Source organism: Engraulis encrasicolus, unplaced genomic scaffold, assembly GCF_034702125.1.
Source record: "Engraulis encrasicolus isolate BLACKSEA-1 unplaced genomic scaffold, IST_EnEncr_1.0 scaffold_100_np1212, whole genome shotgun sequence".
In the NCBI taxonomy this organism is placed as follows: domain Eukaryota; kingdom Metazoa; phylum Chordata; class Actinopteri; order Clupeiformes; family Engraulidae; genus Engraulis; species Engraulis encrasicolus.
The window spans coordinates 158,717-170,000 of NW_026944471.1; the positions used below are offsets into that span (position 1 = coordinate 158,717).

The following is an 11,284-nucleotide window of genomic DNA, read 5'->3' on the forward strand; positions in this document are numbered from 1 at the left end:
CGAAGTCAACTCATGTGGTGTTCAGGAAAGAGTAGATGAGACTCTTTTTAGGAAAAATCTGACACTTTTTTACTTAAAACTACAAGCAAAGATGTTATTGCCTGCTTCAGTAGTTCAGACGATTTTTGAAGAATTCGAAGACATCCATGACCTTGGTCAGTGTCATATGTTTGAGAAATTGAGTGAGAAATTGAAGTCACTTGGCATTTCTGATGACAATGTAAGCAGAGTCATTAAAGAACTTGAAAAAGAAAGTCTGTTTAAGGACTGTACCAGTCTTCTGAGAACAGATCAGCGCCGTAAGACTGTCTCTAAGAACAGTTTCAATTATGTTGCACCATTGCCAGTATTTCTAGGTTTGAATGAATCTGGAAAAGAGTCGTTTGCACAGTATGTTCCGATTCAAGAAACACTACGTGTCTTATTGCATAATGAGTCGTTTCGGAAACAGTATGAAGATGTGCAGTGTCAGGGGGCAAACAGTGATGTCATGCAGGACATCTGGGATGGAGAAGTTATGTTGAAAAACACGTTCTTCCCATCTGAAAGTCCTCCTTTAGCTTTGATTCTCTATGAAGACGCCCTGGAAGTGACTAATCCGTTGGGTGCAGGGAGAAAAAAACATAAAGTGCTTGCTGTATACCTTACCCTTGGTAATATATCACCATGGTACAGATCTAATATTGATCACATGCAACTTGTGTTGTTGTGCAAAGAGCAAGACTTTAAAACATTTGGACATGACTTGGTCTTTGGTCCACTGATTAGGGACCTGAAAGATATGGAGGATAACGGTATTATTTTGGAGGATGGTACTGTTTTTAGAGGAGGTCTCTGTGCAATTGCTGGAGATAACCTTGGCTCTCACAACATTGGCGGATTTGTGGAGAACTTTAGTAGAAGTGAATTTTTTTGTAGGTTCTGTGACATTAGCAGGGCTGCATTTCAGTCCAATGCGTTGTTAACTGGTGTCACAAGAACAAGGGAATCTTACCAAGAAACGGTACAGAGTTTGCAAAGGCAGAGAGAGACATCTGTCAAGAGCAGTGAAAGGGGAATAAAATGTGACTCAATTTTCAACCAGCTTCGTTGCTTTCATGTGTGTCAGCCTGGTTTGCCCCCCTGCCTTGGCCACGACCTATTTGAGGGTGTTGTTTCCTTTGACTTGGCCTTGTCAATCAATCGCTTGGTTCAGGAAAAACATTTCACAAACCTTGACTTAAACGCGTCGATCCGACAGTTTAAATTCCTGGGCAATGATGCTCTTGATAAGCCACCTGAAATTCATCCAGGCAGTGAAAAGCTGTCTGGACATGCTGTTCAAAACTGGTGCCTCTTGAGAGTGATACCACTGCTAATTGGGGACAAAATTCAAAATCCGGCAGAGACTGAAGTCTGGCAGCTAGTTTTACTACTTCGACAAATTGTTGACTATATTTGTGCTCCTTGTATAACTGCTGACCAAGTTGCCTATCTGCGTGTTCTAATTGATGAATATCTCTCTTTCAGGGCAGAGGCCTTCCCAGGAATCCCGCTCAGACCGAAGCACCATTATCTGTGCCATTACCCGGAGCTCATCTTGAAGTTTGGGCCTCTTATTCGACTTTGGACATTGAGGTTTGAAAGCAAACACACTTACTTTAAGCAGTGTGCAAGAAAGTTGCACAATTTTAAAAACTTGTGCTCAACTTTAGCAGAGAGGCATCAACTTCTGCAGGCCTATTTGAATGCAGGCAGCATGTTTCCTCCTCTGATTAACATTCACAGAGGAGCTGAATTTCACTGCGATGACTACAACGCAGACATTCAAAATGCAGTGTCTGAATTAACTTTTTCTCCCCGCAACACCATTGTCACCAATGATGTGACTGTAAAAGGAACACAGTATAGAAAGGGTCTGTATGTAGTGCTGGGAACAGACGAGGATGTGTTGCTTGTTGGGGAAATCAAACTTGCTCTGATTCGTGCATCTGAAGTGTATCTTGTTCTCAGGAGACGTCAGGCAGTTCTGCATATGGGTGTCTACTTATTGGACGATTTAGAGCAGCGCTCTCAATTTGTTTGTGTTAGGCATGAAGAACTCCTTGATTATTACCCCCTCCCAGAGTACAAAGTTAATGGTGTGTCAAAACTAATCTTGCACCACTCTTTCCCTTCTTCATAGAGCCATGAGTCAGGAGGTAAAGGACGCGATCCTGAAGGTACTGCCATCTTTGGCAGCGGAGACACTGGCCTTACTCCTCGATAAACTGGACAGCATTGGCGTCGAAGTAACAAGTGATCTTCAGTATGTCAAGGAGGAGGACCTGACTGAACACCTCCGACCAATTGACTGCCGGAAACTGTTAGGCGCTTGGAGGACTGACGGTACTTATTTATCTGTTCCATTTGTATGTTTAGGGACTAGGGAGCCATGTGTATAGTTCTTCTTGGATTTGTGGGTTGCATATATTAGGCTCAAATACATTTTTGGGGCTCAGAGGTGGCGCAACGGAATATAATGCCCATAAATGAATTTGTAATTGGGTGTTGATATACTGCAGTGAATATACTTCTTGAATAGTCCACTAAACAAAGAAAAATCCATGCAATTGTGGCACTTGCTGTCATTGTGCTGCCCTGACGTGTGCTACTGCTAAAGCGTCACTGATCCAGTAACAATTTACTGTTGAGGGCAATATTGACACCAGGTTCTTTGATTAGTTGTTAACTGGGGTGGCACATGTCCTACCAGGGATTTTGACCCATTTCTCCATTGCAAATCGTTTAGCTGGTCCAATTTGCATGGATGTTGAGGATGGACATTCATTTTCATTTTCAGTATTGAGGCCTGTATCACTCCATGAGCATGGTTTATTATCCTTGAAGAACGTTTGAACTATTTTGGATGACAGTTTTGGGTTGTTATCTTATCTTATTGAAATATCCAGTGAAGGTCCTAGCTTAATTTATGGTCATATTTTTTGCATGGTCACCTTCGACATTCTATTCTAATCATGATGCCGTTCAACCCCAAACAAGACTTCCTGTCCCTGAGGCTGTCACAGAAGCTGTTCATAGTGGTCATTGTCACTGAGAAATCAAGAGAGATGTCTAATTTCAGAAGGGGGGCTAACATCGTCCTCAACTGTATGTCTCAGCAATGTATTATATGTAAATAATGTGTCATGGTAATGCTGTGAAATGGTTTTATTGATTTGTGGTTAGTAATTTGGCCATGTATGCGTATTTTCTTTCAGGGCAGCAAAGATCTGCTTCCTCTACCGACTGTTCAGGCCCAGCAACTCCATGTCGGTCAACTTCACCAGTCACAGAAACCAGCTCATCATCTTATTCCACCTCTCCAAGCCCCCCGAGCACCAACAGCAGCTCCAGCACTGTGGACCTCGACTCCTGGCCAGAAAATTTTCAAATTCCCTGGACCCAAATGCCAAATGACCTAAAGATTGCTGTGCTGAGGGAGAAACGACCTATTCCCCGAGACCGACGAGAAATGATTCGACTTATCGTAGATCAAATGAGAGCTGTAGAGGCAAACCCCACTAGAGCAGACTGCATTTGCATCGCAAAAAAAATTATACAAAAACACCCCAAAAGCTTTGCTGATGTCCTGCAAGATGGCTCAAAAAATTGGAAGTGGCTACTCGTCACTGGTGAACCAGCTAAAAACGCGAGTCGAACACCTCAACCGGGACAGCATGAAGTCTCCCCGCAGGGCTGGAAAACAACCAACAACTTCGACCTCAAGCTCTACAACAAAAAGACCTTCAGACCAGTATGGATGCGTACAGTGGCAGCCTGCATGTCCTACTGGACAGTCTGAAGAAAGCCTGAGGGAGAAGCAAAAAGAATTGCTGGAGCTACATTCAAGAGAGGGTCCCATGGGAGCTGAAAGAGGAGTCGTACAACAGCTGATGAAAGAGACGTACTACCTCCAGCGGCAGGCAATTAATGCTCACCCACCACCAACAATTGCTCAGCTCAAGGGGGATTGGCCGTACCTCTTTGTACAAAAGCAACTGTACCTTCACTTCAATGAATTGACCGACATACCAATCCTGGAAAAATTGGAGGCAGCAATACAAGAAAAAGGGAAAATGATCCTTCAGTTTTTCCGTCAGAAGCCATCCAATTCAGATGTGAGACAGGTTCTGTCAAGATTTGATGGCAGTGGATCGACTGGGCTGGCGCCATGTGTTGTCCTGTGCTTGCTGGCACACTTCAAGGAGGAAAGAGAGGCACTGCTGCTGCAAGTCGAGGTAAGTTTTTTTTTCCTACATGTTGATCTTTGTGTCTGGTTTCTATGTGTTTCAATCAACAGGGAAATGTAAAAAGAAGGTTAAAACACTTAAATTCTAATGTTATTTGTGGAAATAAAGAAATGGGCCACATTTATACTGTAGTGTCATATGAGTAAGGACCCATACGAATTCCACATAAAATGTGTTTGCCCTGCACTTGAGGAAAATGAGGAATGGGCGCATATGTGACATAAAGGGTTTGTTTTTTCAGAGTGGGAAATCACCTGTTTAATGTTTTTTTTTCTTGTTATTCTTTTGTTTAAGGGAGCTTCTGCACCTGCTGATGTGGAGAGATTGGCCTTACCAGACACACCCAGATTGATTACTCAGGGTAAGTGCACCGCATTTTTGCTGTATTGATATTAGTGGGGGAAAAACTAATTGCGTTTTAGGGGAAGTTAGTTTCTTACAGGGTTTTCACACCTTGTTCCTTTCAGCCATTTAAGTGAACTCAGGCCTGTGACTCAGCATTTTCTGTGTATATGTGAACGCTCCAAAGTGTACCCAGACCCCTCGGAAGTGAACCGTTCTGAGACCTTTATTGACGTGGTCTCAGTACGGTTCACTTACGAGTCCTGACAAGTTACACTTGTGACTAGCTGTAATTGCTTGAGGAGAGCTCTAGAGGTACCAGGCGTGATCAAAAGAGGACTAACACACCATAAAAGCCTAACGGGACCAGTAAGGACAGCCAGTTCTTTTCATAATACAGTCCTTTTGCTGTCTGTTCACTTTTTGGTCTACTAAAGAGGACTGAGTTCGGTTCACTTAAAGGGGACCCAGGTGCGAAAACCCTTATGTTAGTTACTTGCCGTACTACTCTGTGTAATTTGTTAATAATCTGCCCCACCCCCATAACCACGTCTCTGTGTGTTTGTCCGCCCAATTAATTTGTTCATAGCTGTCCCTCATGGCACGGTGGTTACCCAATTTTGTTTGTTAACTGATATGGGGATAGCCTGGTTCTTACCAGACTGTGTGTGTGCTCTAGAGACCCCTGGTGGTGCTCAACACACATGGTGGTCTGGGAGCATGTAGCAGGATTCCATTTCTCAACTCAAACAATAAGTAGAGTATTTATTGCTTCAATATCAGTGGCAGCTCGCATTGAGGAGTCACAGGATATATTGTAGACTATATTGACCCTTAAGAGATCAACAGAAAACGTTTTTGAAGGAATGTGCTGATACTGAAGCAATAAATGCTCCGATTGTTTTTGTGACAGGAGAAATGGAATCCTGCTACATGCTCCCAGACCTAGTAGTGGAGCTCACTAAGCTGCACGGAACTAGAGGTTGGGCAATAGCCAGGCAAATAAGAGGATAGAAACACTCATAAACTTTACTTAAAATCAGGCATCACTTGTGTCACCTGGGGTCAGAGTGCCATATCTTATTGTGGTTGTTTATTATCAAAAAAGGGGCTGGTTTAAAAAAGAACAGACTTTGAACAGTTATTCATATTTGTAGTATTGATACGAGTTTTGTGTGGTTGAACAAGTATTCTTCTTATTAAACGTGTGAACATTATCGGCTGTGGATTTATTTCAGGAGAGGCAATGGACACATGGATGCTGAGTGTGGAGAGGCAGGTGCTTATACCCCCTCGGCCAAACTTCACTGCAGGCCTTGCAGCGTTATTTGCTTCTTTCTACAACTTCAACCTGGAATACCAGGAAAAGGCAGCGTGCACCTTGGAGTTCATTCAGAGGTAAAATAAGCATTTGTGCCTGATGGCACAGCCTCCCTGCAACACTGTGTTTAAGGTGCACTCTAATATTGTTTAGCAGTTTACTTTAATAAAATCATGCTGCCCATTCACAAAGTTTACCTTTTTCACAAATACTTACCATCACCATCAAATTCTCAGTTTTCATTATGACTGGTAAAATTGCATTTTTTTATACATGAAAAGGTGGATTTTCTCCAGGTCTGCCATTTCTGTATTTCCAGAAATATTTTTAGCAAGATTTTTTTAGCGGTTTCAGCCTTCTGGCCTTCATCAGGGCGTGGTTAAAAAGAACCAAACCAAAATTAACCACGCCCTGATGAAGGCCAGAAGGCTGAAACCGGTCAGTGTTTTTACCATGTTTACCCTGACGTAAAATAAAGGGTTTTTAAATACTTCAACTACCTTGACTCAAAGGAGAGTGCTTTGGATATAGCTCAAAAACCTTTTTTTTTAATTTAGGTGCACAAAGTGACTGACTTTTCGGCGCACCTGCACCTTCCTCAGAGTCAGAGTGTTTTTTGTTTTTGTTTTTTTTTACTCTGAGGGAGGCACGCGTGCGCTGAAACCTCAGTCACTTTGTGCACCTAAAAAACCTCTAAAAAAAATTGCTGAGTGCTCCGGTCATCCCTGGGTCTAGTCACTGTGAATTAGCCCAGTTTGTCTTAATACTGCTGTCCTCGACTGTGAGCACCACCAAGGCTGCAGCGCAGACATCCCCTCTTCGACTTAGAGGTAAGTATTTGTGAAAAAGTTAACATTTGTGAATGGGCAGCATGGATTCTGGAAATTAACTTCTAATAGTATTACATGATCCACCTTTAAGCCAATGAGATATCCCCTATAATGATTTATTTATGCAGGTATTGTCCACAGACCATTTCTGTTCTCATTTTTTCTGGTTGATGTTTTGATCACATTTACGTTTTCGCAAAAAAGCGTTGTTGTAAGAGCGCTTCCTGGACTCAAGAAAGGTGGTCTTTGGATGGGCAAATGTAGAAGTTGAAAAAGGAAAAGTACCAAGGCACTCTCATCTATCAAAAATATAAAGCCTTTATTACATGGCTTTATTACAGTAAACCTTTAAAAAGTCCAACATGTTTTGGCCTTCCGGCCTTCCTCAGGGAGTCAAACAGTTCTCGAACAGAAGGAAGAGGCTTTTAAAAAATAGGTTAACCAATCAGATACCTCCACATCACAGGTAAGGTGAGCTGCTCAGGTAACAGGTGTCATATATAAAATCTCCAGCAGGTGTCCTCCTTTCTAATCCCAATGGGAATTAAAATCACATTGGCTATTTCTGAGCATCCCGTATTTAATGGTACACTTTGCAAGATTTTTAGTTGTTTATTTCCAGAATTCATGCTACCCATTCACTAATGTTACCTTATTCATGAATACTTACCACCACCATCAAATTCTAAGTACCGTATTCATTATGACTGGAAAAATGCATTTATCATACATGAAAAGGGGGATCTTCTCCATGGTCCGCCATTTTGAAATTCCAGAAATAGCCATTTTTAGCTGCAAAAATGACTGTACTTGGGCCATTACTAGAAAATATTAGTTTATTACTTAGTAAACTTTCATGAAAAGATAAAATTTGGCAATGGGCAAGAAAAAAGAAGATTAGAAAGGGATTAGAAAGGAGGACACCTGCTGGAGATTTTATATATGACACCTGTTACCTGAGCAGCTCACCTTACCTGTGATGTGGAGGTATCTGGTTGGTTAACCTATTTTTTTAAAAGCCTCTTCCTTCTGTTCGAGAACTGTTTGACTCCCTGAGGAAGGCCGGAGGGCCAAAACATGTTGGAGTTTTTAAAGGTTTACTGTAACCAAGCCATGCAATAAAGGCTTTTTATTTTTGACAGATGAGGGTGCCTTGGTATTTTTCGTTTTTCAACTTCCACATTTACATTTTATCAGTGCCCCATCCTTGGAACAACCACAAAGCACTCTCTTATCATCCCACTTTGGCTGGAATGTATGTAGTGTATCTGAGCAACTCAAAGTTTACATTGATGTGCTGCTGTCATGGATAAAAACACTATCTGACTTAGTTAAGTGGGGTGATAGACACAGATTTGTGGTTCCTCCAAAAATGGGACACTGACATGCAAATGTGACTGAAACATCAACCAGAAAGAATGACAACAGAAAATGGTCTGTGAACAACACCTACATAACTAATATCTTACAGGGGATTATTTGGTAGTTGCCTCTAATTTTGGAATGCAATCAGTGTTGCTTCCTAACTGGACCTGCTGAGTTCACAGGGTGCACTGTGCCGATTTGATGGTCTTTTGTATTGTTTTTATAGTAGGCTACCACTGCTTGGATGAATCCAAAAGAAATGTTTAATTGGTTAATGTCTAAAATTGCTTGCTTTGTGTTTATTCCATTTTGAAGGTGCTTTGTGGGGATTAATCCTTCACACGGGTCCAAGGCAGTTGGGAAGCTGTCCAACAAAAAAACAGGCAAGATGGTTAAGAAACATACCATTAATGTTCATGTCTGCACCCTCCTGCGCAAACTGATGGATTTTGATTGGGTCTGTGTGTGAGGACTTTTTGTTACTTGCAGGCGGACACACACACACACACACACACACACACACACACACACACACACACACACACAGTTCTTTGTGAACTGCATACAATGTGTGTGTAGGAGGACATTTTGTTACATTTTGTCACACTCCTGTTTGTGACAAATGCATGGGAATCCTTTGTTATTACATTATTACATTACACTTTACTTAGCTGACGCTTTCATTTTATTCAAAGCGACTTACAGTTATTATTTGTCAGGGTATTGGTTACAGTCCCTGGAGCAATGTGGGGTTAGGTGCCTTGCTCAAGGGCACTTCAGCCATGGATGCAGGTGTAGGGAGAGGTCAGGTGGGATTCGAACCTGTAACCACCAGATTGAAAGACCAACTCTAACCACTCGGCCACGGCTTGTTCATGTTCATATTCGCGTTCTTTGGACAGAAGCTGTACAAAAGCATTCCATTAATGTTTATGTACCCTGCAAGTTCACAGTTGAAAGGAATAGGCCACCGTACTTCCATAATGTCATGTTTTTGTTTTCTGAGTTGAAATGAGCTGATCTGTACCTCTCTGAACTTTGTGCTTTCTCCTAGTTAGTTGGATGCGCTGTTGGCATGTAGCTAGGCTCAGTATGGCCACTGGTATTTTTTTCAGTTAGATGTCACCAAACTCCACAAAAATACCAGCTGCCATGCTGAGCCTACCTGCATGTTAACAGTGCGTCTGACTGGCTGAGGGTATGCAGAAAGTTCAGAAAGGTGCAGATCAGCTCATTTTGATTCAATGAGTACATTTCACTTCGCTCACACGCTCACACTTTTTTTTGAACTGCATACAATATGTGTGTAAGAGGACATATTGTTACTTGCGTGCAAACAGACACTCACTCTTGTTATGTGAACTACATAAGTACAAGGCTTTGTTCATGATATTCTCATTCTTTAGACAGGAGCTGTGCAAAAGCACTCCATTAATGTTTTTGTGTATGTACCCTGCAATTTCACAGCTTAAAGGAACAGTCTGCCCTTTTTTGATTTTCATATATTTGCATTATTTCCAAGCATTATTCATGAATGTGCATATCATTTTCATCTATGTGTGTGTATTGCCTCATCAGTATAACCAAATTAATCATAGCAATGCAAGTCTATGGTACAAAATAGAACACTTTAAAATGTACTTATCCACTTAAAAATCAATGTAAAATTAACCACAGTGTTAAACTGCAATTTGATTAGCATCAAGCCACAAGTGATCACTGGATGCAAAGTTACCAGTTACTTCCAGTGATTATGCTAAGCTAAGCTATTAATGTTGATCCAATAAATCTAAGTATGGAGAACATTAAGAAGAAAAATTATATGCACATTTATGAATAATGCTGGGAAATACTGCAAATATGTGGATATGAACAGGCCACCGTACTTCCATAATGTCATGTTTTGTTTTCTGAGTTGAAATGAGCTGATCTGTACCTTTCTGAACGTTGTGCTTTCTCCTAGTTAGTTGGATGCACTGTTGGCATGTAGCTAGGCTCAGTATGGCCACTGGTATTTTTTTCAGTTAGATGTCACCAAACTCCACAAAAATACCAGCTGCCATGCTGAGCCTACCTGCATGTTAACAGTGCGTCTGACTGGCTGAGGGTATGCAGAAAGTTCAGAAAGGTGCAGATCAGCTCATTTTGATTCAATGAGTACATTTCACTTCGCTCACACTTTTTTTTGAACTGCATACAATGTGTGTAAGAGGACATATTGTTACTTGCGTGCAAACAGACACTCACTCTTGTTATGTGAACTACATAAGTACAAGGCTTTGTTCATGATATTCTCATTCTTTAGACAGGAGCTGTGCAAAAGCACTCCATTAATGTTTTTGTGTATGTACCCTGCAATTTCACAGCTTAAAGGAACAGTCTGCCCTTTTTTGATTTTCATATATTTGCATTATTTCCAAGTATTATTCATGAATGTGCATATCATTTCCATCTATGTGTGTGTATTGCCCCATTTAACAGTATAACCAAATTAATCATAGTAATGCAAGTCTATGGTACAAAATAGAACACCTTCAAATGTACTTATCCACTTAAAAATCAATGTAAAATTAACCACAGTGTTAAACTGCAATTTGATTGCATCCAGTGATCACTTGTGGCTTGATGCTAAAGTTACCAGTTACTTCCAGTGATTATGCTAAGCTAAGCTATTAATGTTGATCCAATAAATCTAAGTATGGAGAACATTAAGAAGAAAAATTATATGCACATTTATGAATAATGCTGGGAAATACTGCAAATATGTGGATATGAACAGGCCACCGTACTTCCATAATGACATGTTTTTGTTTTGTGAGTTGGAATGAGCTGATCTGTACCTCTCTGAACTTTGTGCTTTCTCCTAGTTAGTTGAATGCGCTGTTGGCATGTAGTGAAGTATTCAATAAAAATGTATGTTGACTTGAAACAGAGTTACATTGCATTATTTCTTACTAAAGTGTAAATATACATTGATGTCTTGTAAATTAAATACAGCAGGTTGCTGATCCATTTTGAAGTAATTTCTTGTAATTCCTAACCACTAAACATTACTGTAAATCTACAGAGTTTTACTGGCAGCTGAGCTGCCAGTAAAAACTTGTAAATGGTTGTAATTACAGATTTTTACTGTTAACTTGAAACCGGATCTTGCT

At 40.9% G+C, this 11,284-nt stretch overlaps 1 protein-coding gene across 1 annotated transcript; it reads left to right on the forward strand.

Moving 5' to 3' along the window:
- Positions 1–3,617: 3,617 nt before the first annotated feature.
- Positions 3,618–6,016, forward strand: LOC134441951 (uncharacterized). The gene is made up of 3 exons (XM_063192330.1): positions 3,618–4,259; positions 4,566–4,632; positions 5,852–6,016. Exons 1-3 carry the CDS (start codon positions 3,618–3,620, stop codon positions 6,013–6,015), a joined length of 873 nt encoding a protein of 290 aa, XP_063048400.1. The 3' UTR covers position 6,016.
- Positions 6,017–11,284: the final 5,268 nt, after the last annotated feature.

Excerpts from the sequence above, each read along its gene's own strand:
- LOC134441951 (XM_063192330.1), top strand. The coding sequence starts at position 3,618 with ATGGCTCAAAAAATTGGAAGTGGCTACTCGTCACTGGTGAACCAGCTA. Across the intron at positions 4,260-4,565 it reads CACTGCTGCTGCAAGTCGAG|GGAGCTTCTGCACCTGCTGA; the intron begins GTAAGTTTTTTT and ends CTTTTGTTTAAG. Across the intron at positions 4,633-5,851 it reads ACCCAGATTGATTACTCAGG|GAGAGGCAATGGACACATGG; the intron begins GTAAGTGCACCG and ends GATTTATTTCAG.